The 26496-nt window shown below is 45.8% G+C and overlaps 1 protein-coding gene across 15 annotated transcripts in view; it reads left to right on the top strand.

Moving 5' to 3' along the window:
* The window catches only part of LOC110520376 (LIM and senescent cell antigen-like-containing domain protein 1), a 36680-nt gene extending 10295 nt beyond the window's left edge, over positions 1 to 26385 (top strand). For 4 of the 15 annotated variants that reach the window (XM_090230162.1, XM_090230157.1, XM_090230156.1 and 1 more), the window contains exons 2-11: positions 12269 to 12428; positions 15112 to 15178; positions 17625 to 17745; positions 18346 to 18495; positions 19960 to 20110; positions 21222 to 21314; positions 21698 to 21746; positions 21866 to 21941; positions 22644 to 22817; positions 23999 to 26385. In XM_090230162.1, the coding sequence (XP_090086288.1) occupies positions 12269 to 12428; positions 15112 to 15178; positions 17625 to 17745; positions 18346 to 18495; positions 19960 to 20110; positions 21222 to 21314; positions 21698 to 21746; positions 21866 to 21941; positions 22644 to 22773 (997 nt within the window). In that variant the 3' untranslated portion in view covers positions 22774 to 22817; positions 23999 to 26385. Of the gene's footprint in view, positions 1 to 5236; positions 6412 to 12268; positions 12429 to 15111; positions 15179 to 17624; positions 17746 to 18345; positions 18496 to 19959; positions 20111 to 20818; positions 21315 to 21697; positions 21747 to 21865; positions 21942 to 22643; positions 22818 to 23998 lie in introns of those variants that run through there. The other 11 variants (XM_090230163.1, XM_090230160.1, XM_090230159.1 and 8 more) reach the window with 7 other exon arrangements.
* The last annotated feature ends 111 nt before the right edge of the window (positions 26386 to 26496 follow it).

Below are 26496 nucleotides of genomic sequence, written 5' to 3'. Positions count from 1 at the left end.
CTGTCAAACTCAACGTTCGCCTCTGGCAGGGAGGTCAAAGTACACAGTTACAGTTGTTTACAGTATGGCTATCGCAACTAAACAATAACTTTTGGTTTTAGAAATAATTAGCCTGGAAGATTCTTAGAGGATTCCTTGGGAGCCAGGGTTTGTAAGGTGGCCCGGGCCGACTGGGGAGGGGGCCTTGGGAGATCTGTGGCTGGGGTAGTTTGGATGGCCTGGCCTGGTGTTGCCAGGGAGTGTGTTTTGAAGGTATGGCATAACCCTGTCTCTGGCCCTGACCCAGGTGTGGAGTATTCTGGTTGAGCAATGAAACCTTGCAGCTGTGCTGTTGCACCAATTTCTCACCAACAGGAAATACCATGACCATAGTGATTTATACTGCTATTCGGTGTGACTTCGTAATACCATGCCTGTCTGACAACACATCTGTAAAATAATGTAGTTCCTTTATTCGTCCTACCAGTGCTGTGTGTGATCCTGTGTTACGTTGGCAATCAGAGTATTTACTCTAGAGCTTGACAAACTAAACCCAGAGAGACTGTTTGTAATACCTTCCCCTTCAAAATACCTAACTAAGCCTCTGTCTAAACTGTTATTCATCATGTATCCACAGCCTGGGTTAGTTTATATAGCCCAGAGGAGAAATGTTTATATTGGCTGTAAGATCAGACTGTCCCTATTCGGTCACAGCAAAGTCTTCCTTTGGCATTATCAGATGGTTGTATTATTGTATTATCTCTGTATTGATGTTAAACGCATCTAAAGCTGCTTTTCTCCATCATCATCATCATCATCATCACAACAAGATGCATTTTCTCACAGTGCAGTCTAAACCACTGCATCCTGTAATGTTTCTTGTCATCTCTCTTTACTGCAGACCCCCAGGTGGCAGGGTTTCTCTCTGTACTCCAGACCCCCAGGGGGCAGGGTTTCTCTCTTTACTGCAGACCCCCAGGTGGCAGGGTTTCTCTCTGTACTGCAGACCCCCAGGGGGCAGGGTTTCTCTCTGTACTGCAGACTCCCATGGGGCAGGGTTTCTCTCTGTACTTCAGACCCCCAGGGGGCAGGGTTTCTCTCTGTACTTCAGACCCCCAGGGGGCAGAGTTTCTCTCTGTACTTCAGACCCCCAGGGGGCAGGGTTTCTCTCTGTACTGCAGACCCCCAGGGGGCAGGGTTTCTCTCTGTACTTCAGACCCCCAGGGGGCAGGGTTTCTCTCTGTACTGCAGACCCCCAGGGGGCAGGGTTTCTCTCTGTACTTCAGACCCCCAGGTGGCAGGGTTTCTCTCTGTACTTCAGACCCCCAGGGGGCAGGGTTTCTCTCTGTACTGCAGACCCCCAGGTGGCAGGGTTTCTCTCTGTACTGCAAACCCCCAGGTGGCAGGGTTTCTCTCTGTACTTCAGTCCCCCAGGGGGCAGGGTTTCTCTCTGTACTTCAGACCCCCAGGGGGCAGGGTTTTTCTCTGTACTGCAGACCCCCAGGGGGCAGGGTTTCTCTCTGTACTTCAGACCCCCAGGTGGCAGGGTTTCTCTCTGTACTTCAGAACCCCAGGGGGCAGGGTTTCTCTCTGTACTGCAGACCCCCAGGTGGCAGGGTTTCTCTCTGTACTGCAGACCCCCAGGTGGCAGGGTTTCTCTCTGTACTTCAGTCCCCCAGGGGGCAGGGTTTCTCTCTGTACTTCAGACCCCCAGGGGGCAGGGTTTGTCTCTGTACTGCAGACCCCCAGGGGGCAGGGTTTCTCTCTGTACTTCAGACCCCCGGGAGGCAGGGTTTCTCTCTGTACTTCAGACCCAGGTGGCAGGGTTTCTCTCTGTACTGCAGACCCCCAGGGGGCAGGGTTTCTCTCTGTATTGCAGACCCCCAGGGGGCAGGGTTTGTCTCTGTACTGCAGACCCCCAGGTGGCAGGGTTTCTCTCTGTACTGCAGACCCCCAGGGGGCAGGGTTTCTCTCTGTATTGCAGACCCCCAGGGGGCAGGGTTTCTCTCTGTATTGCAGACCCCCAGGTGGCAGGGTTTCTCTCTGTACTGCAGACCCCCAGGGGGCAGGGTTTCTCTCTGTACTGCAGACCCCCAGGGGGCAGGGTTTCTCTCTGTACTGCAGACCCCCAGGTGGCAGGGTTTCTCTCTGTACTGCAGACCCCCAGGTGGCAGGGTTTCTCTCTGTACTTCAGTCCCCCAGGGGGCAGGGTTTCTCTCTGTACTTCAGACCCCCAGGGGGCAGGGTTTCTCTCTGTACTGCAGACCCCCAGGTGGCAGGGTTTCTCTCTGTACTGCAGACCCCCAGGGGGCAGGGTTTCTCTCTGTACTTCAGACCCCCGGGGGGCAGGGTTTCTCTCTGTACTTCAGACCCAGGTGGCAGGGTTTCTCTCTGTACTGCAGACCCCCAGGGGGCAGGGTTTCTCTCTGTATTGCAGACCCCCAGGGGGCAGGGTTTCTCTCTGTACTGCAGACCCCCAGGTGGCAGGGTTTCTCTCTGTACTTCAGACCCAGGTGGCAGGGTTTCTCTCTGTACTGCAGACCCCCAGGGGGCAGGGTTTCTCTCTGTATTGCAGACCCCCAGGGGGCAGGGTTTCTCTCTGTACTGCAGACCCCCAGGTGGCAGGGTTTCTCTCTGTACTTCAGACCCCCAGGTGGCAGGGTTTCTCTCTGTACTTCAGACCCCCAGGGGGCAGGGTTTCTCTCTGTACTGCAGACCCCCAGGGGGCAGGGTTTCTCTCTGTACTGCAGACCCAGGGGGCAGGGTTTCTCTCTGTACTTCAGACCCAGGGGGCAGGGTTTCTCTCTGTACTCCAGACCCCCAGGTGGCAGGGTTTCTCTCTGTACTGCAGACCCCCAGGGGGCAGGGTTTCTCTCTGTACTTCAGACCCCCATTGGGCAGGGTTTCTCTCTGTACTGCAGACCCCCAGGGGGCAGGGTTTCTCTCTGTACTGCAGACCCCCAGGGGGCAGGGTTTCTCTCTGTACTGCAGACCCCCAGGGGGCAGGGTTTCTCTCTGTACTTCAGACCCCCATTGGGCAGGGTTTCTCTCTGTACTGCAGACCCCCAGGGGGCAGGGTTTCTCTCTGTACTGCAGACCCCCATTGGGCAGGGTTTCTCTCTGTACTTCAGACCCCCATTGGGCAGGGTTTCTCTCTGTACTGCAGACCCCCAGGGGGCAGGGTTTCTCTCTGTACTGCAGACCCCCAGGGGGCAGGGTTTCTCTCTGTACTGCAGACCCCCAGGGGGCAGGGTTTCTCTCTGTACTTCAGACCCCCATTGGGCAGGGTTTCTCTCTGTACTGCAGACCCCCAGGGGGCAGGGTTTCTCTCTGTACTGCAGACCCCCATTGGGCAGGGTTTCTCTCTGTACTGCAGACCCCCAGGGGGCAGGGTTTCTCTCTGTACTGCAGACCCCCAGGGGGCAGGGTTTCTCTCTGTACTGCAGACCCCCAGGGGGCAGGGTTTCTCTCTGTACTCCAGACCCCCAGGGGGCAGGGTTTCTCTCTGTACTGCAGACCCCCATTGGGCAGGGTTTCTCTCTGTACTGCAGACCCCCAGGGGGCAGGGTTTCTCTCTGTACTGCAGACCCCCAGGTGGCAGGGTTTCTCTCAGATAAGTAATGTGCATGGATCTCAGGTCAGGATTCAGCACATTTAGTTTGTTTGTTAGAGGGTAAGACACTGTTCTTCAAGCATATTTGTTTTGTAAAATTTTCAGTAGACATTTTTGAAAGTAGTCCTGGTGCGTAGAGTTGTATGTTTTTTGTTAAATATTTGGTTTTTGTTTGCTCTCACCTTTTTAAAGTGAAGAATTGGAGTCTCATCATCATTCTGTTACCATGGCATCTCGTTAGAGTCCTGCAAAGCCATGTCCCAATGCAGAGAATGCACTCCAGAGCCACCCTGTCTGCTGGTGACAGTTGCTGAGGACATTTTTAGGCCCTAGCCCCTCTGGGTGGCCTCATTAATTGAATGCTACTGGTGAGGCCACACACACACTGATATCAAGTGAACACACAGACATTTATACATTCGCACACATCTTGGCTCATTCACACACACTCTCCCAGTCTGGATGTGTGTCAGTCAGATGCTGTATTTGTTTACTCTCCCCTATTGCCTCAGAAGAGGCTGTACTACAGGCACTAGCACAACGCAGGAGGTTGGTGGCACCTTAATTGGGGAGGGCGTGCTTCCGGTTACTAGTCCAACCCTCTAACCACTAGGCTACCCTGACGCCCCATATAGGCTTCATGGGAAATGCAGTGATTTGGCCCGCTGGAGGCTTTCTCTCTCTGTCCCTTTTCTCGCTCTCATTTTCCTCTCACCATCTTTCTGTCTCTCCCTCTCAGGAAACAGTCAGCGAGAGAGACGCTTCACCTGTTGTTGTAGAATGTAAACTGTGTTTTCAGGAATAGGCTAGGGCCTGAATGATGGAGACATGACCACATGGGAACACTCCTCTCTAGTCCTCTCCTCAGTATAATCCGTATGCTGTAATCAGGGTGGCAGCTTAGTGTTTCCTGTTTTGGTCCCGCCCTCCGTCCCATTGTCCTGTCAGTCAACACCAGTAGTTTCCTATGACCATTGTAATCCATTCTTTATCTGGATCAGTGGTGAGAATAGAAGGACCCATGTTGTGTATGAGTCTGAACCTGCTAGCAGTAAGTCACACACCAGCCGCTCTCACCAGGGACAGGAGGAGGTAAAGCTGGCCCCCCACATACACTGGGGCTGGCGCGTCAGCTGCCAGAACCTGGTTTGGAGATGAGACTTTCCCGGGCATCTATTTGTAGAATAATGGAAACACGCAGAAGATTTGAATAGCAGAGAGGAATGCCCTCCTGGTTTATGGTCTGACACTCTGTGGAGAGACACATGTCCACAGTACTCCATGCTAAAGTGACACAGGCTTACTACACACAGCATTGAGATTTGGAGCTGGGACACTGCCTTGGTTTTAAAGTCATTGAAGAGGTTTTCAGCTGGACATATAGTTTTTCTTACAGAGGATGAATAGTGTCTCCAGTAGATTTATTCTCCTGATCTTTTGGTGGTGTAGGAGTGTCATTCATTTAAGGAGGGCAGTCAGCTAGCTGTAAGATGTGATGAATTTAGCCACATAAACAACTATTAATCACTCTGATGGCATAGAGCAGATAATAACAATAACAATAATACTTAACATTTTTACAAGTGTTTATTCACAAGATTAGAAATGGCAGAGATGACTTTTATCTGTTCATAATGTTTTCATATGACAGAGCTCATCTCCCTTGAGCAAAACATTGAGTTTCTCAACTCCGCCTGTAGCGTTTCTGACTCGGATCCATGTGGTGAGCCAAACCACCTGTATCTCTCCTGGAACTGTGAAATCACAACGTATCTCTAGGTGACAATGTACAGAGAGAATGTGTGTGTTACGACCGGCCATTGTGTGGACAGTGTCAATGAAAGGAATTGCAGGACCACGTTGTCTCATGCGAATGTTGAGGGATATTTATTACAAATCCATGGCCCTCAGGCTGAAAATAACACACATTGTACACACACACACAGAGAGAGAGAACAAATGACAACACAAGATTATAACTCCCATTCATATTTAAGAAGAACAGATCAGGGTGTAATGATGAAAGTATGCATGTAACTGTATGATGATGAAATATGTATTATGATACCAATTTAGCAACTGAGCAGTGGAATAAAGGATAAACACTTAATAATATAAATTCATACATCAACTCATACTCTGCCCCTTTTAGATAGAGCTGACAGGCACCCCGTGAAGCCTCCCCTTCACTGTGTGTGGGTGTGTGTCCAGTCACCTCTGTCTGCTCTAGTCCACTGGCTGGATGAGCTCTTAGTTTGAAAGATACACCCCTTAATGGAGAGAGGGAGGGAGGAAGGGTGACACAGAGAGGTAGGGCAAGAGAGAGAGTATCTAGAGACAGGGTGTGTGCGTGAGAGAGTTGAGGGAGGGTGAAAGGGAATGAGAGAGAGTGAGCAAGGGAGAGAAAAAGAGGGAGGTAGATCAGGGATCTGTGTGAAGTCAGGTCAGTCAGTCTCAGTCTCAGTGCTGCTCAGACTCTCTGGATTAGTAATCCTGCCCTTTGGATTGGATTGTTCTGGGAGTGTTTGAGAAAGAGCCTGTATTTGAAGAATAGGCCTGGGGCAGGGTGTCTTGGACTGGGAGCGTGTACTAACTAGTATTTGGACTACCGAGTCGTGTCCTATGGAGGTTCAGGTCCAGAGTCGGCCACTGCCACCCACCATCCTGGAGAATGGGGCGGCCCCTGGCCCTGTACCCCACTCTGTTAACGGTCATCGTCATGCCAACAGTGGGGAGGCAGAGCTGCCTGTCTCCAAGTCTCAGAGGAGACGAAGCGATGTCAAAGTCTACAAGGAGTTCTGTGACTTCTACGCACGCTTGTAAGTCCTGGAGCCAAGATACATGTTACACACTGGGGAGGAGCTGTGTAACAGGATATAGTGATTCAGTGATAACATCTGACTAGGATACATTATTTTGGGATTAAACCCACTCAGTTTATTTATGGTTTAAGGTTATCACAATTAACTGTCATTGACCTTTGTTTGTGAAAGCGTATTAGAAATGTTAGGAATGAGAATAATTCTGGTATTAGGAACAGTTTGATAAGGAACAATTCTGGTATTAGGAACAGTTTGATGATTAGGAACAATTCTGGTATTAGGAAGTGAATAATTCTGGTATTACAGCAGTCTAAGGAACAGTTTGATGATCTGAATTCTCTAAAGTGTTATTTGACATGAACACACAGTTGGCTGGTTTCATGCTCCAGGTCATGGTACCATGGTGAGGTAGTAGACAGTGGCTCAGAGACCCTGTGCTATTTTAATGTTGGGGGAGTTTGTTATGCAAAGTGAAATATGCCAGAAGGCATGATAACTATGTGCCAGTGTGTGCGTGCATTCGTCTGTGTGTGTGAAAGGAAGGGATCTAGGGGATGAGGGCAGGCTAAATATATGTGAGCTTTTTTATGTTGTGCCCCTGTGAATAGTGAGAATGGGGGTTAGTCAGATAATGTTGGCCATTGGGGGTAATGTTGTCAGCATTAAAAGTATATTATCAGTGAAAATGTTTCACATTTCAAACAAGCTTAAGTCAGCGAATATGTCTGGAATGCTAATCATTAGCAAGTCTATAAGGAAGTGAGGGTCTCAGTTTGAAGCTTTGACTTATATGGGGAGGCTAAGTCGGATCCTTAGATGCCTCAGATACTCCAGCACAGACCATACAGTATCTTTCAACCATTGGGACAGAATAGCCATTAATACTCTAGTATGGCTAATCAAACAGAAGCTCTGACTTGTCACCCTCTGATGTGTGATGACAACCTGGTCATTTTATAAACATGAGCACTAGAGACAACGGGTGGGGGGGTGTCATAAGATCAAAACCCAGTGAAACATCATGATACTGCTCTGTCTCCCTCTCTCTCTCCCTGTGACACAAACTCACTAAGTTAGTATCATGAAGTATTTACCACTTAATAGTCGTTCTGTCTATGGGGAAATGCTTGAGTCTTTTGTCTCTTCCTTCCAGCAGGGCCAGAACAGGGAGTCTGAGTCCTTCCTTCTGTCACGTCAGGGTCCTGACAGTATGGCCCCCAAACGTACATACATTACATCAGACAGTGTGATGATAGCTGTAGAATAGCTTGACTGAGAGTCTGCATTGATTCCACATCTTGTGACAATACGTTCTGTGTGCTCTGGAATGTAGTGAGTTACTGTAGTGTTGATCCTGCTGTAGGATATACAGTTACTATATAATGAGAGCGGGAGGAAGAAAGACACGAGAGGGACACGAGATTGAGAGAAATAAGGTCAGGTGTCTCTCTGAGGGGAGAGCAGTGCCATATACACTGAACAAAAATAGAAACGCAACGACTTCAAAGTTACAGTTCATATAAGGAAATCAGTCAATTGAAATTCATTAGTCCCTAATCTATGGATTTCACATGACTGGGAATACAAATATACATCTGTTGGTCACAGATACCTTAACAATGTAGGGGTGTGGATCAGAAAACCAGTCAGTATCTGTTGTGACCACCATTTGCCTCATGCAGCGTGACATATCTCCTTTGCATAGAGTTGATAAGGCCCACTTCTCTTCGATGGATGTGTGAAGTTGCTGGATATTGGTGTGAACCGGAACACGTTGTCATACGCGTCGATCCAGAGCATCCCAAACATGCTCAATGGGTGACATGTCTGGTGAATATACAGGCCGTGGAGGAACTGGGACATTTTTAGCTTCCAGGAATTGTGTACAGATCCTTACGACATGGGGCTGTGCATTATCATGCTGAAACATGAGGTGATGGCGGTGGATGAATGGCACGCCAATGGGCCTCAGGATCTCGTTATGGTATCTCTGTGCATTCAAATTGCCATCGATAAAATGCAATTGTGTTTGTTGTCCGTAGTTTATGCCTGCCCATACCATAACCCCACTGCCACCATGGGGCACTCTGTTCACAACGTTGACATCAGCGAACCACTCGCCCACACAATGTCCTACAAGCTGTCTGTCATCTGCCCGGTACTGTTGAAACCAGGATTCATCCATGAAGAGCACTCTTCTCCAGCGTGCCAGTGGCCATCAAAGGTGAGTATATGCCCACTGAAGTCGATTACGACAACGAACTGCAGTCACGTCAAGACCCCGGTGAGGACAACGAGCACGCAGATGCGCTTCCCTGAGACGGTTTCTGACAGTTTGTGCAGAATCTGACCCGGTTGGCTGGTCTCAGACGATCCCTCAGGTGAAGAAGTTGGATGTGGAGGTCCTGGGCTGGCGTGGTTACAGGTGGTCTGCGGTTGTGAGGCCGGTTGAACGTACTGCCAAATTCTCTGGAGTCGGCTTATGGTAGTGGCATTTCTTTTTTTCAGCTCATGAAATATGTGATCATCACTTTACATGTTGCATTTATATCCACATTCAAAAGTATGGGGACACCCCTTAAAATGAGTGGATTCTGCTATTTCAGCAACACCCATTGCTGACTGGTTTATTGAAGAGCTCAGTGACTTTCAAAGTTCCTAACTTTTCTGACAATCTGTCCAAAATGTCTGCCCTGCTAAAGCTGCCCCGGTCAACTGTAAGTACTGTTATTGTGAAGAGGAAACATCAGCCGCAAAGTGGTAGGCCACGCAAAGCTCACAGAACGGGACCGCTGAGTGCTGAACCGCGTAGCGCGTATAAATAGTCTGTCCTCGGTTGCAACACTCACTACCGAGTTCCAAACTGCCTCTGGAACTAGCACAAGAACTATTAGCACAAGAACTGTTTGTCGGGAGCTTCATGAAATGGGTTTCCATGGCCCGAGAAGCCGCACACAAGCCTAAGATCAACATACGCAATGCCAAGTGTCGGCTGGAGTGGTGTAAAGCTAGGCGCCATTGAACACTGGAGCAGTGGAAACGTGTTCTCTGGAGTGATGAATCACGCTTCACCATCTGGCAGTCCGACGGAAGAATCTGGGTTTGGCGGATGCCAGGAGAGCGTTACCTGCCCCAATGCATAGCGCCAACTGTAAAGTTTGGCGGAGGATAAATAATGGTCTGGGGCTGTTTTTCATGGTTTGGGCTAGGCCCCTTAGTTCCACTGGAGGGAAATCTTAACGCTACAGCATACAATGACATTCTAGATGATTCTGTGCTTCCAACTTTGTGGCAACAGTTTGGGGAAGGCCCTTTCCTGTTTCAGCATGATAATGTCCCCGTGCACAGAGCGAGGTCAATACAGAAACGATTTGTCGAGATTGGTGTGGAAGAACTTGACTGGCCTGCACAGAGCCCTGACCTCAACCCAATCGAACACCTTTGGAATTAATTGGAATGACAAGTGGGAGCCAGGCCTAACCTCCCAGCATCTGGACCCAACCTATTGTGGCTGAATGGAAGCAAGTCCCCACAGCAGTGTTCCAACATCTACAGTTGAAGTCGGAAGTTTACATACACCTTAGCCAAATACATTCAAACTCAGTTTCACAATTCATGAAATTTAATCCTAGTAAAAATTCCCTGTCTTAGGTCAGTTAGGATCACCACTTTATTTTAAGAATGTAATGTCAGAATAATAGTAGAGAATGATTTATTCAGCTTTTATTTATTTCGTCACATTCCCAGTGGGTCAGAAGTTTACATACACTATTAGTATTTGGTAGCATTGCCTTTAAATTGTTTAACTTGGGTCAAACTTTTGGGTAGCCTTCCACAAGCTTCCCAAAATAAGTTGGGTGAATTTTGGCCCATTCCTCCTGACAGAACTGGTGTAACTGAGTCAGGTTTGTAGGCCTCCTTGCTCGCACACACTTTTTCAGTTCTGCCCACAAATGCTCTATAGGATTGAGATCAGGGCTTTGTGATGGTCACTCCATTACCTTGACTTTGTTGTCCTCGCCACAACTTGCCAAAACTTTGGAAGTATAAACCATAGTCTGGCTTTTTTATGGCGGTTTTGGAGCAGTGGCTTCTTCCTTGCTGAGCGGCCTTTCAGCTTATGTGGATATAGATACTTTTGTACCTGTGTCCTCCAGCATCTTCACAAGGTCCTTTGCTGTTGTTCTGGGATTGATTTCTACTTTTCGCACCAAAGTACATTCATCTCTAGGAGACAGAACGCGTCTCCTTCCTGAGCGGTATGACAGCTGCTTGGTCCCATGGTGTTTATACTTGCGTACTATTGTTTGTACAGATGAACGTGGTACCTTCAGTTATTTGGAAATTGCTCCCAAGGATGAACCAGACTTGTGGAGGTCTTGGCTGATTTCTTTAGATTTTCCCATGATTTCAAGCAAAGAAGAACTGAGTTTGAAGGTAGGCCTTGAAATACATCCACAAGTACACCTCCAATTGACTCCAATTATTTAAATTAGCCTATCAGAAGCTTGCAAAGCCATGACAATTTTCTGGAATTTTCCAAGTTGTTTAAAGGCACAGTCAATTTAGTGTATGTTAACTTCTGACCCACTGGAATTGTGATTCCGTGAATAAGTGAAATAATCTGTCTGTAAACAATTGTTGGAAAAATGTATTGTCATGCACAAAGTAGATGTCCTAACTGACTTGCCAAAACTATAGTTTGTTAACAAGAAATTTGTGGAGTGGTTGAAAAACGAGTTTTAATGACTCCAACCTAATTGTATGTAAACTTCTGACTTCAACTGTAGTGGGAAGCCTTCCTTGAAGAGTGGAGGTTGTTATAGCAGCAAGGGGGAGGGCAACTCCATTTTAATGCCCATGATTTTGGAATGAGACGTTCGACAAGCAGGTGTCCACATACTTTTGGTCATGTGGTGGGTGAGTTTGCGTTCTTGTGTGAGCATGTGTTTCTCCTGGACACACATTGGAATTCTGACCTTTTAAACAAAGCAGCCCTCCCTCCTCCTCTTGCCCCTCTCTCTGTCCTTTCATTTTGTTAAGTCTGACTAATAACAACAGGCTGTTTGGAGAGACAACTCCCTGGCTGTCATTGAAAACCCCCTAATTTACCCATTAAGTCTGGTGACATGAACGTGGGCTTGAGTTTGTGTGTGACCAGGAGTAACAGGCTGCCCTGTAGCTCTGAGATGGAGAGAGATGCCCTTATTTGAACTAATTCTCTCCTCTCTCCTCCCTGCACACACATACTGTACACAGAGTCTCTCACATACCTTTCACTATGGCTAAAAGTTTTTCAACCTGGTGTTCCTTGGCAGGGTTTGTGCAATATTGGCTCTGCTTGGGCCACTCACTCACTCACTCACTCACTCAGTGCTGTGACTATACAGCGTGCATCTCTGTTGATACAGTATGTGTTAATTAAGGACACATGGGAGGGCGCGTCTCCCTGTTTCTCAAAACACAGCATCTAGATTGTCCTGCTTTTCCTTCTTCGCCTGAAGCGATGGTGTGCAGAGACGGACCAACAAACACCAGGGGTTACTGTGGGAACTGACCTGAGAATCCATATGTGTGTGTGAGGGAATGTGTGTGATCTCAGCTCACTCATTTCCCCCACCCTGATATCCAAACCCTGAATACAGCCTCTAGCTGGGTGTGTTGTGTCAGAGAAAAACTATTATTTCTGTACGATGGGTGATGGATGTGCTTCAGCCGTGGTGTGGCTGCTGACAAAACCTTGCCAAGAGGGTTCTACATTGTGACTTTACTCAATTACCTGTTCTTTCCCTTTATTAGAAAAGAGAAAAGGGATACTCAAGATAACTCTCGCCCCCTTTCTCACCTCTCTCAGCAACATGGCCAATGCCCTGGCCAATGCGATGTGTGAGCGCTGTAAGAGTGGCTTTGCCCCGGCGGAGAAGATCGTCAATAGCAACGGGGAGCTGTACCATGAGGGATGCTTCGTCTGTGCTCAGTGCTTCCAACAGTTCCCCGAAGGTCTCTTCTATGAGGTGACATTCTCTTACGTTACCCCTCTCACCATCATACCCTCTCTCCCTTCTCCCCCTCTCACCATCATACCCTCTCTCCCTTCTCTCCCTATCACCATCATACCCTCTCTCCCTTCTCTCCCTATCACCATCATACCCTCTTTCCCTTCTCTCCCTCTCACCATCATACCCTCTCTCCCTTCTCTCCCTCTCACCATCATACCCTCTCTCCCTTCTCTCCCTCTCACCATCATACCCTCTCTCCCTTCTCCCCCTCTCACCATCATACCCTCTCTCCCTTCTCTCCCTCTCACCATCATACCCTCTCTCCCTTCTCTCCCTCTCACCATCATACCCTCTCTCCCTTCTCTCCCTCTCACCATCATACCCTCTCTCCCTTCTCTCCCTCTCACCATCATACCCTCTCTCCCTTCTCTCCCTCTCACCATCATACCCTCTCTCCCTTCTCTCCCTCTCACCATCATACCCTCTCTCCCTTCTCTCCCTCTCACCATCATACCCTCTCTCCCTTCTCTCCCTCTCACCATCATACCCTCTCTCCCTTCTCTCCCTCTCACCATCATACCCTCTCTCCCTTCTCTCCCTCTCACCATCATACCCTCTCTCCCTTCTCTCCCTCTCACCATCATACCCTCTCTCCCTTCTCTCCCTCTCACCATCATACCCTCTCTCCCTTCTCTCCCTCTCACCATCATATACATTGCCCAGCCTGAAATAAACCCTAAGCCCCTTGTCTTAGAGACAATTATTGCATTAGCCTCCCTCCTGTCACAAATTCGATATTAGGTATAGTGTATTAGCTGGATCGACTCCTAAACTCACAGCACTCCGCCCAATGCATTACTGGCCCATTAGAGGCTTGTCTGGCTGGTCAGTGGCCAGCAGAATAGACAGGAGGCCAGACACATCCAGCTGACCCTAGGGATCCCAGAGCTCTTCCCTGAAAGGGAGATCAAAGCCACAGACAGATCTGTAGAGGTACAGGTGTATCTATGCCTACCGTATGTTCTAATCAATGACTGGTTCTGATGCTTATGTTCTGTATTGATTGATCCAGAAACACATAGACTGTGACTACTAAAATAAGATGATCATGTATTTTCTGACTGTAAGACAACAGTTGCCTTCCCGGCAGCCCATCCAGACTACACCTAAACTACACTGCTCAAAAAAATAAAGGGAACACTTAAACAACACAATGTAACTCCAAGTCAATCACACTTCTGTGAAATCAAACTGTCCACTTAGGAAGCAACACTGATTGACAATAAATTTCACATGCTGTTGTGCAAATGCAATAGACAACAGGTGGAAATTATAGGCAATTAGCAAGACACCCCCAATAAAGGAGTGGTTCTGCAGGTGGTACCACAGACCACTTCTCAGTTCCTATGCTTCCTGGCTGATGTTTTGGTCACTTTTGAATGCTGGCGGTGCTTTCACTTTAGTGGTAGCATGAGACGGAGTCTACAACCCACACAAGTGGCTCAGGTAGTGCAGCTCATCCAGGATGGCACATCAATGCGAGCTGTAACAAGAAGGTTTGCTGTGTCTGTCAGCGTAGTGTCCAGAGCATGGAGGCGCTACCAGGAGACAGGCCAGTACATCAGGAGAGGTGGAGGAGGCCGTAGGAGGGCAACAACCCAGCAGCAGGACCGCTACCTCCGCCTTTGTGCAAGGAGGAGCACTGCCAGAGCCCTGCAAAATGACCTCCAGCAGGCCACAAATGTGCATGTGTCTGCTCAAACGGTCAGAAACAGACTCCATGAGGGTGGTATGAGGGCCCGACGTCCACAGGTGGGGGTTGTGCTTACAGCCCAACACTGTGCAGGATGTTTGGCATTTGCCAGAGAACACCAAGATTGGCAAATTCGCCACTGGCGCCCTGTGCTCTTCACAGATGAAAGCAGGTTTCCACTGAGCATGTGACAGAGTCTGGAGATGCCGTGGAGAACGTTCTGCTGCCTGCAACATCCTCCCGCATGACCGGTTTGGCGGCGGGTCAGTCATGGTGTGGGGTGGAATTTCTTTGGGGGGCTGCACAGCTCTCCATGTGCTCACCAGAGGTAGCCTGACTGCCATTAGGTACCGAGATGACATCCTCAGACCCCTTGTAAGACCATATGCTGGTGCGGTTGGCCCTGGGTTCCTCCTAATGCAAGACAATGCTAGACCTCATGTGGCTGGAGTGTGTCAGCAGTTCCTGCAAGAGGAAGGTATTGGTGCTATGGACTGGCCCGCCCGTTCCCCAGACCTGAATCCAATTGAGCACATCTGGGACATCATGTCTCACTCCATCCACCAACGCCACGTTGCACCACAGACTGTCCAGGAGTTGGCGGATGCTTTAGTGCAGGTCTGGGAGGAGATCCATCAGGAGACCATCCGCCACCTCATCAGGAGCATGCCCAGGCATTGTATGGAGGTCATACAGGCACGTGGAGGCCACACACACTACTGAGCCTCATTTTGACTTGTTTTAAGGACATTACATCAAAGTTGGATCAGCCTGTAGTGTGGTTTTCCACACATTTTTGTGTGATTTTGTTGTAAACGATTCAACTATGTAAAGAACAAAGTATTTAATAAGAATATTTCATTCATTCAGATCTAGGATGTGTTATTTTAGTGTTCCCTTTATTTTTTTGAGCATTGTATATTGAAACTAACTTTTTTCTTGCAGTTTGAGGGCAGGAAGTACTGTGAGCACGACTTCCAGATGTTGTTTGCTCCCTGCTGCCACCAATGTGGTGAGTACAGGAACTGCACCTACACAGCATCATTTGATTTGATTTTTATGTAGTCCCATGCACAGGGTTGCAGATGTAGTTGCAGTGTACAGTGAAATTCTTAAGCTCCAACAGTGCAGGTGTGAATGAAACAAAATAATATACAGTGGGGCAAAAAAGTATTTAGTCAGCCACCAATTGTGCAAGTTGAGAGGCCTGTAATTTTCATCATAGGTACACTTCAACTATGACAGACGAAATGAGAGAAAAAAAATCCAGAAAATCACATTGTAGGATTTTTAATGAATTTATTTGCAAATTATGGTGAAAAATAAGTATTTGGTCACCTACAAACAAGCAAGATTTCTGGCTCTCACAGACCTGTAACTTCTTCTTTAAGAGGCTCCTCTGTCCTCCACTGTATTAATGGCACCTGTTTGAACTTGTTATCAGTATAAAAGACACCTGTCCACAACCTCAAACAGTCACACTCTAAACTCCACTATGGCCAAGACCAAAGAGCTGTCAAAGGACACCAGAAACAAAATTGTAGACCTGCACCAGGCTGGGAAGACTGAATCTGCAATAGGTAAGCAGCTTGGTTTGAAGAAATCAACTGTGGGAGCAATTATTATGAAATGGAAGACATACAAGACCACTGATAATCTCCCTCGATCTGGGGCTCCACGCAAGATCTCACCAGGACCAGGACGACTGATCCGTGTAAAGGAAAGAATGAATGGGGCCATGTATCATGAGATTTTGAGTGAAAACCTCCTTCCATCAGCAAGGGCATTGAAGATTAAACGTGGCTGAGTCTTTCAGCATGACAATGATCCCAAACACACCGCCCGGGCAACGAAGGAGTGACTTCGTAGAAGCATTTCAAGGTCCTGGAGTGGCCTAGCCAGTCTCCAGATCTCAACCCCATAGATAATCTTTGGAGGGAGTTGAAAGTCTGTGTTGCCCAGCAACAGCCCCAAAACATCACTGCTCTAGAGGAGATCTGCATGGAGGAATGGTCCAAAATACCAGCAACAGTGTGTGAAAACCTTGTGAAGACTTACAGAAAACGTTTGACCTCTGTCATTGCCAACAAAGGGTATATAACAAAGTATTGAGATGAACTTTTGTTATTGACCAAATACTAATTTTCCACCATAATTTGCAAATAAATTCATTAAAAATCCTACAATGTGATTTTCTGGATTTCTTTTTCTAATTTTGTCTGTCATAGTTGAAGTGTACCTATGATGAATTACAGGCCTCTCTCATTTTTTTAAGTGGGAGAATTTGCACAATTGGTGGCTGACTAAGTACTTTTTTGCCACACTGTATATACTACCATTCAAAAGTTTGAGGTCACTTAGAAATGTCCTTGTTTTTTGTTTTTGTCAATTTAAAATCATATCAAATTGATCAGAAACACAGTCTAGACATTGTTAATGTTGTAAATGACCATTGTAGCTGGAAACGGCTGATTTTTAATGGAATATCTACATAGGCACACAGAGGCCCATTATCTGCAACCATCACTCCTGTGTTCCAATGGCACGTTGTGTTAGCTAATCCAAGTTTATAATTTTAAAAGGCTAATTGACCATTAGAAAACCATTTTGCAATTATGATAGCACAGCTGAAAACTGTTGTTCTGATTTAAAGAAGCAATAAAACGGGCCATCTATAGACTAGTTGAGTATTCTTTAGACTAGTTGAGACCCCGGTGCACAACTGAGAAAGAGGACAAGTACATTAGTGTCGAGTTTGAGAAACAGACACCTCACAAGCCCTCAACTGGCAGCTTCATTAAATAGTACCCGCAAAACACCAGTCTCAGCGTCAACAGTGATGGGATGCTGGCCTTCTAGGCAGAGTTGCAAAGAAAAAGCCACAGACTGGCCAATAAAAAGAGAAGATTAAGATGGGCAAAATAACAGACACTGGACAGAGGAACTCTGCCTAGAAGGCCAGCAAGGACTGTGTGTGTGTGTGTGTGTGTATGTGTGTGTGTGTGTGATATATATTACACACGTTTGTGTTGTGTGAAGGTCATGTTTGGTCTCCTTTTAACCCTGCTTCCCTCACCTTGAGCTCTAGACACAACTGTGTAGACTTCTACAGCCAGTTGTTTTTCTCTCTAAATGAACTTGGGCCGGGACAGTACCAGTATCGCAATATTTTTTTACTTGGCAAAAATGACAACACAAAGCAGACCAAACTTTTTGGTAATTTTAAAAGTCTGCTGTATGTAAAATAGTGTGTGTGCTTTAGCTTGGGGTAAAAATGGTTTGTTTCCAACATTAGGGCTGTTTTCCTAAATACATTTTCTACCATACTAACGTTTATTGCGATACTGGTATTGTCCCGGCCCTAACATTTACAGGTGGATATGTGTGTGAACGGGGGATGTTATAGCCTTGCCAGTGTGTTGTCCCTGACTTCCTTCTTCTCTTCCTCCTCCTCCCAGGGGAGTTTATCATTGGTCGTGTGATCAAGGCGATGAACAACAGTTGGCACCCTGACTGTTTCTGCTGTGACCTCTGCCAGGCCGTGCTGGCTGACGTGGGCTTCGTCAAGAACGCCGGCAGGTCAGTCCAGAGACTTGGGCTGGATCATTGATCAGCCATTACTGATCTAACACCAGGGGACAGCAACCTTTCCACTTCATAGCTTTTAGAAAGCAAGGAGAAATCCACACACTGTTTACACCCCACTATAGTTTTAATGTGGCCAGTAGCGGTGCGTGGGTGTAATCACTGGGGAATAGCCCCTGTATATAGCCTCGTTATTGTGTTACTTTTTTTTTGCTTTAGTTTATTTAGTAAATATTTTCTTAACTCTATTTCTCTAACTGCATTGTTGGTTAAGGGCTTGTAAGTAAGCATTTCACGGTAAGGTCTACCTACACATGTTGTGGTGCAACAATGTCATACTCTTTTGGACCAGACAGCATCAGATAGATGACCTACACATACAGAAACAGATGGGCGCTGTTTCGCTCGCTCAGATGCCTTCTCTGGTCAGATACATTGTCTCTTATGAATTGAAGGATAATTTTGAAACACACAGAGAGGAAGCCTGGCTTCCCTTGATATCCATGAATAAACACCACTGAGTGTAGCAACATAATTTCTCCCTCTGGGTCAGGCTGATCTCATTCTTTATTATCATGTATCTCTCTCCCTCAGACACCTGTGTCGCCCGTGTCATAACCGTGAGAAGGCCCGTGGTCTGGGGAAGTACATCTGTCAGAAGTGCCACGCCATCATTGAGGAGCAGCCGCTGCTGTTCAAGAACGACCCCTACCACCCCGACCACTTCAACTGCAACAACTGCGGGTACACATGCAAACAATATAGAAACAACCAGTGGTGAAAAAATTACCCAATTGTCATACTTGAGTAAAAGTAAAGATAACTTCATAGAAAATGACTCAAGTAAAAGTGAAAGTCACACTCCAACACTCTGACATCCATTTAGGGATGTTCTCTTGATAAGTGCGTGAATTGGACCATTTTCCTGTCATGCTAAGCATTCAAAATGTAATGAGTACTTTTGGGTGTCAGCAAAAATGTATGAAGTAAAAAGCACATTATTTTATTTAGGAATGTAGTAAAGTAAAAGTTGTCTATATAGAGTAGAGTAGAGTAGAGTAGAGTAGAGTACAGGTACCCCAAAAAATTACTTTAGTATTTTTACTTAAGTACTTTACACCACTTGAAACAACTCCACAAACTTTATATACAACCACTACACAACCAAAACACAATATTTATACAAGCTAAATCACCACACTAACTTAACACACCTGCTACAGAAACCTAGTGGTCTGTATATAACCACTAACTTATCTTTACTCAACTTCTACACAACCTAGTATAAACACAACTTCTACACTAACGTCTATGCAACCTATACATGTACTGTAGCCTGTCAGTGGTAGAAACTCAAGAGCTGTTATAGACAGGGTTTGTTCTCTGTTGCAGGGTGGGACTCCTCCGGGTTGGGTTCACTAGTGTTTACCCTTGTAAAGTCAGCCAAAGGGGAGACGAAAGGGAGGAAGAGGGCAGGGAGAGAGGGAGGAAGAGCAGAGAGGGAGTGAGTGACGATAGAAGAATGATTATCTGAGTAGCTCTTTTAGATGGCAGTTGAGAGGCAACTCCAATCTAACCAAACCTTTCCTGTAAGACTGTCTGTTCTTAAACAAACCTACAGCTGTCAGCCTGTCCCATGCTTGAGGCAGAGGTTGTGATAATGAGTGTTCAGTCAGGAAGTCAGTGCAGGCGACTCATTCCCCTCACTGCCACTGGGTTTGTGTTTTGAATACAGTGCACTTACTATCCCCTAGTAAGGTAGGACTCACCAAGACCAGAAAGCATAGAGGGGCACACTGTTGGCAGGATGCTAAACAAAAGAATCATAGTCAGCATCACACACAAACACACACCAGGGAACACCAGATTAGGCAAGGAGCTGGCTCTGTAATGACTCATACTAACACATTGAATATCACAAATTGAGAAGAGAGGTGTGGTCAGCAGCATTCCACTGTTACAATTCTTCACTACTCCGTTACTCAGGGGCTGCAATATCTACTGGTTTTAGATTTTATCACTTGCTTTTAGTCTTAATTTGAGCTATTCTACCTGGGTAACCTGGTGTCTCAGGTCACTAACATTAATTGATTGATCACTGTCAGTATTCAAAACGGAACTAGCTAAAGCAATATCTTTGTTCTCCAAAACGATGGGAAAGAGTGATGTAGTTAGTGATGATGTAATGGTCCCTCCTCTCCCCTGTAGTAAGGAGCTGACTGCTGATGCCAGGGAGCTGAAGGGAGAGCTGTACTGCCTGCCCTGCCATGACAAGATGGGTGTTCCCATCTGTGGTGCTTGCAGGAGACCCATCGAGGGCCGCGTGGTCAATGCCATGGGCAAGCAGTGGCACGTCGAGGTATGATGACATCACTCCTACAATATGGACCTATTCAGTAGTGATGGGAAGTTCGGCTCTTTATACTGACTCGTCTTTTCAACTTGTTATAAGAACAAATCTTTCGACTCAGTTGTAGGTCGGAGCACATCTCTGGAGCCGCAGGACCGGAGGAGTGTGTTTCAATCCTGCTGTAGGAGTCATTGCAGCCAGAAGGTCAAACCAATGCCAATTGAACAAGTTACTCTGAAAACGAATCATGGCTTTTGAGTCAGTAAAAAGAGTTAAAGGACAAATCGTTCACAAACTGCACATCACTACTGTTCTGAAGGTTGCAATGTTATAGAACAGAACATTTAGATTTAAATGTATTGTATATGATTATAGTATTTTGTAGCCATGACGTGATTATTACAAAGCAGAATACTTTTATATTCTTCGGTATGCCCTGCTTTCTTTCATTGTCTCTGAATAACTATAATTGCTCAGAACATCAAAGTAGAAATGTATTCAAGGGAGTTTGTATGTGGAATGAATGTTATTCTAGCCTCCTCTGTGGTATTTCTACCCTGCTCTCATATCATCTCTGTGGTCATGTTTAGACTATCTCAGAATGGAGGACATCCTTCCTCTTTCTTTCCCTCTGCCTCTCCTCTATTCATATCTCTGCTGCCTTCTTTCCTCTCTACTTTTCTCCTACTTGCTATCGCTCCTCCCTCCCTCCTGCAGCACCATGTGTGTGCTCTGTGTGAACGTCCATTTCACGGCCACCCGTATTATGAGCGTGGGGACCACGCCTACTGTGAAAAACACTTTAACATGGTAAGGGGTTAGTTAGGAGACCTGTTCTGGCTGCATCCTGTCCTGCTCTGTCTGTGCTCCATTCTGCCCCCTGGTGGAACCCCCCTCACACACAAACAAGGCTCCTGTCTGTCTGTAGGGGTGAGTGCTTCACAGGGGGGGCGCTCCTGCCCTGCTGCTGCCCTCTGAACCCACTAATCTCAGACTAGACTGGTCTGGTCTGACTCTTAATAGGTCTGAACTGAGCTAGACAGAACTGGATTGAACTGACCTGTGCTGGTCTGTCTGTACTAACCTGTTGTGTGGGGCCATGTTGTGTGTGTGTTTGCAGCATTTTGTGTGTGCTAAGTGTGAGAAACCCTTCCTGGGCCATCGCCACTACGAACGCAAAGGACTGGCCTACTGTGAGACTCACTACAACCAGGTAATGTAGGGGAAGGCTGCACAGCCCAAGGAAAGATAAGTCACACAATCACATCTCTACTCAGTAACTTTATCCAATCCAGGCACTGTAGTCTATTTATCTTTGAACAAATCTTTGAACATGAATAAGAGCCTGAGGAGAATGATTGCATCTTGCTGTATGTAATGTGAATGAGACCTCCAGTCTTGTTTAGTTCTATGGGACCATCTAGTGGTAGATGTATAAATGTACAGTATTTAGCTCTATATTATTGATACTAATGCATCAAAATACTGTAGACATTTAAGTCAATTGCATGGTTCTATTGAAAACACAGTAAAGAAATTGTCATTTGTAAACAAGTGATTTGTGAGGCCTTTGACTCCTCCCCTCCTCTTCTACAGCTCTTTGGAGATGTCTGCTACCACTGCAACCGTGTCATTGAGGGTGATGGTAGGATATTATGTTTCATCATCTAATATTGTTATATTAAAAATATTGTATAAATATTGTATGTCATGTTAGTGTATGCATTACTTGTTTGAAGTGCGTGTTTGTGTTGTGTGTTCCAGTGGTGTCAGCCCTGAACAAGGCATGGTGTGTCAACTGCTTCGCCTGCTCCACCTGCAACACCAAGCTCACCCTAAAGTAAGTCAGGCTGACTGTGTTAACATAGCAAAAACATCCTGTGATCCCACTGTTAAATTCTAAATAACACAGTTAAACTCAAACCAAGTTCATTCATCCACTGGGTCACACAGCTGCATAAGACAAAGACATGTTTCCACCAGCACAAGTATATATACTCTCCTTTAGGCGGAGTCCCCTGCTTTTCTCTGAACACTATCTTTGTTGCTAGGCAGGAAGTTCAGGGATGTGGGTAATAAACTGTTCCTTCTCCCTTCATATGACCTGACCTCGGCCCACCAGCTAATCCACAGCTACCCTTATTAGTGACTGCAACCATGTGATTGCCTTTTCCCTTACTTAGTAACGTTCCAGGCCCATGGCTCTTATCCAGCCTCCATTGACCCCACCATATACATTCCTCATACATGTAACCATTAACTTCTAGTATAGCAAGTATTTGAAACTAGAACCCAACACCAGACAGTGTAAAACCATGTAAGACGATATTTGAGAGGTTTCTGAAGCGTTAGCACTGTCCTTCTCTGTCTCTCATCTGTCTCTACTATACCTGTTACACTGTACCTGTAGCTTTTCCATCTACCTGTGTATTCCTATATTCTCTCTGTCCCTCTGTTTCACTTGTCCTGTTTGTCTGTCCATATCCTTCCTCCTCCTCTCTCCTTCCTCCTCCTCTCTCCTCCTCCCTCCTGGTCCTACCAGGGATAAGTTTGTAGAGGTGGATCTGAAGCCTGTGTGTAAACACTGCTACGAGCGCCTGCCAGACGACATGAAGCGCCGTCTTGCCAAACAAGAAAAAGAAAAGAAGAAGAGAATGCCCATGTGTCTGTAAACCCTTGCCCTTCCTTTCTCCTCACTTCCACTTTCCATTCATTGGTTAGTTTTTTTCCCATGTGTTGTGATTTTACTTTTTATGTTTTCATGTTTCCTATCTGTTTTTCATTTGTCCATTCTGACAAGTCAGTTGAAGGTTTTAGACACAGAGATCAAACATGTGTTAAACACTATCTTTGAATCATGCATTTTTGATTACATCACTTTCACCATCTCTGTAATTGATCCATTTTAGCGTAAGAACAATCAACAGAAGTAGAGATTAGCTACAGATCATAAATAATTGCCGGTACCGGTTGGTAAAATCGCCTAAGCTGTTCTTTGCGTCAGTTCCGGTTTCCCGTGCAATGTTGACCATATTTAGAAACTCTGCAGGAAATGGTTATTCTATATGGCCAGACACACTCATGGTTTATCGTAATGCTGTAATAATTGGACCAGAAGTTCAATCAGCTGGTCGAGGCTAGAGGCATGTACAGTATGGTAGTGTGTGTTTCCTCAGATCAGTGTAAAGATGAGGCTTTGTTCACCAGTTCCTGGTTGATGGTTAAAACACTAATCCTTTCCTGTCTCTGTGTACTGGATGTTTGACTTGCTGTCTGATTTTTTTCAGACGCCAATGTGTTTCACATGTGCTCTCCCTGCTAAAGCCTAAAACACTGTAGAGTTGAATATGCTCAAATGACCTCTTTCCAGGAGTAAGAGGGAGAGGGGGAAAGAGCATGCGGGAGTGGAGGGGAGGGAGTAGAAGGGGAAGAGAGGGAGCAGGAGAGAAAGTAGTGCTGGAGTGGAGGGGAGGGAGTAGAAGGGGAAGAGAGGGAGCAGGAGAGAAAGTAGTGCTGGAGTGGAGGGGAGGGAGTAGAAGGGGAAGAGAGGGAGCAGGAGAGAAAGTAGTGCTGGAGTGGAGGGGAGGGAGTAGAAGGGGAAGAGAGGGAGCAGGAGAGAAAGTAGTGCTGGAGTGGAGGGGAGGGAGTAGAAGGGGAAGAGAGGGAGCAGGAGAGAAAGTAGTGCTGGAGTGGAGGGGAGGGAGTAGAAGGGGAAGAGAGGGAGCAGGAGAGAAAGTAGTGCTGGAGTGGAGGGGAGGGAGTAGAAGGGGAAGAGAGGGAGCAGGAGAGAAAGTAGTGCTGGAGTGTAGGACTCTTTTTATTTCACCTTCACCTCTTGATATAGATCAATGAAAGTCAGAACCCTGCTCATACAGTATCTTTGTCTCTCCCTTATAGGAACAAGTTTGTGGAGTTTGACATGAAGCCGGTGTGTAAGAAGTGTTACGAGAAGTTTCCTCTGGAACTTAAGAAGAGGCTGAAGAAGCTGGCGGAGACGGTGGGCCGGAAGTAGACACAGACTGACCGAGAGAGACTGACCGAGAGAGACTGACCGAGAGAGACTGACCGAGAGAGACTGACCGAGAGAGACTGACCGAGAGAGACTGACCGAGAGAGGCTGACCGACAGACCCAGACAGACTGACAGACAGACCCAGACAGACTGACAGACAGACCCAGACAGACAGACCCAGACAAACTGACAGACAGACCCAGACAGACTGACAGACAGACCCAGACAGACTGACAGACCCAGACAGACTGACAGACAGACCCAGACAGACTGACAGACAGACCCAGACAGACTGACAGACAGACCCAGACAGACTGACAGACAGACCCAGACAGACCGGAAGCCTATAGTCACTAGATGGCCATGCTAGAATGGACAAAAGTGATATCATCAGAATGTTTGAGCAACCACATGAGCTATTTGTTCTTGGTGTAAGGTTAGGGATTAGGGTTATGTTGTTGATAAATTACATTTGCAGTTTCCTTCAATCTTTTCATGCTTGGCCAAATAGTGACAACCCATGAGCAGAGAGACCGACAGTACACAAAGAAGAGTCCTCGCCAAATCAGTGCCTTTGTCTAAAGACATATTCATATTATATTCATATTTATCCTTGATGCTAATATCATATATTTAATTGTTATTTTAGCTTAAAATGTCACTTCAAAACCCAACTTGTTTATTTAAGTATGCATCAGTGTCCTGGTATTTCATCATAAGAATGAAGAGTATTGATAAGGTTGTTACTGCCAGTGTGCTGGTCTGTTTCTGCCTTAGCCAACTACTTTATCATTGTCATGCCAAACAGACAGACACCTGGGCTATGTTACTGATGCTACTCTCAATCACATTACTGTGCAGCAGAACTGGGTTGAGAGTACCAGAGTAGAGAGTACCAGTCAAAAGTTTGGACACACCTACTCATTCCATGGTTTTTCTTTATTTTTACTATTTTCTACATTGTAGAATAATAGTAAAGACATCAACTCTGAAATAACACATGGAATCATGTAGTAACCCAAAAAAGTGTTAAACAAATGAAAATATATTTTATATTTGAGATTCTTCAAAGTAGCCACCCTTTGCCCTGATGGCAGCTTTGCACACTCTTGGCATTCTCTCAACCAGCTTCATGAGGAATGCTTTTCCAACTATCTTAAAGGAGTTGCATGGTAAATTGGAACGATTGGAATTGTGCCAAAAGTGCAAATTCTTGGCACCCTGCATACCGGTAAGCTAAATCAAGAACATGTCAAGTATTTTAAAGTATCTAATGTATGTACAGTGCTATTTGAGCCAGATCTGCTAGGCAGCTTCTTGAGCGAGAGAGTAGCCTCCATCCCAGCAGTTGAGGTCATATAGAGAAGTCAGATTCGTACCAGAGGTTTGTGTACATTTTTCAGGATGTATTGAAATATTATCCAAAGATAGTACTGAATAAGGTGACACGTGTATGCATATCTCATATAGAGCTTTTTGTGTGTCCACAACATTGTGTGTGGTGTTTATATTGTTCTATTCATATTATTTCACAATTGTTACATTTCCTTTGTGCTTTTATCACACAGACAGTAAAAATGTAAGACGTTATGTCACTGAAGGGTGTTTTGTAAACTTGGATAACAGATGTTTGTATGTTTTTGACAGTATTTTCAGAATAAACATAACCCACTTTTATCAACAGTAATGGAATCAAATAATATCTGGAAAATACTTTTCTCCATTCTTTACATGTCATGCATTACATTGTCTTTTAAAAGGGGGGATAAACATAACAGATACAAACAATTCCATTGATTTAGGATCTGCTTGTAACTGCAATGTTAATTTTTCCTTTTACTTTAGATGAAAGCGCATGTATGAGTACTGTAAGATGTGTGAATGTGTGTTTTTCCTAGGTGTAAGCTCAGCTATCCTCTTATGGCAGTGTGACTTCTATCTAGATGCTCCATAGGAAGTAGAGATCTGCCGGTTAGAGAGAAGCATTCTATCCCTGTAGAAAACATGAATTTAGAGTTTTAGTTTTCCGCGGTGTTAAACTTTACTTGGAAGAAATGTGTTTGGCATAGAGTGATACAATTCCACATTCCACTGCTAAATGGGAATTTTAAAACCCTGTTTTTCCTCTGTCGTACTACAATATAATATGCTATGCTACATTCAAAGCCTTGATTAGTGTTCGCCTTATGCTTGTTACTTTAATTTTGGTTTGTTTCTAATGTCATCATATTCAACTTATTGACTTCTGAATAATAAAAAAATCCTGCTACATGTTTCTTTGTGCATTTGATGTTTTAAAAAAAAGTATTTTCTTAATGTCTGTCTAAAAACGTATACGAAATCAAATATTGACCATCACATGAGATCCTACAGTAATTATATTT

This window comes from Oncorhynchus mykiss, chromosome 3 (genome assembly GCF_057628025.1).
Source record: "Oncorhynchus mykiss isolate SJ-2025 chromosome 3, ASM5762802v1, whole genome shotgun sequence".
NCBI classification, from domain to species: Eukaryota; Metazoa; Chordata; class Actinopteri; order Salmoniformes; family Salmonidae; genus Oncorhynchus; species Oncorhynchus mykiss.
This window is presented reverse-complemented; position numbering and strand designations above follow the sequence as displayed.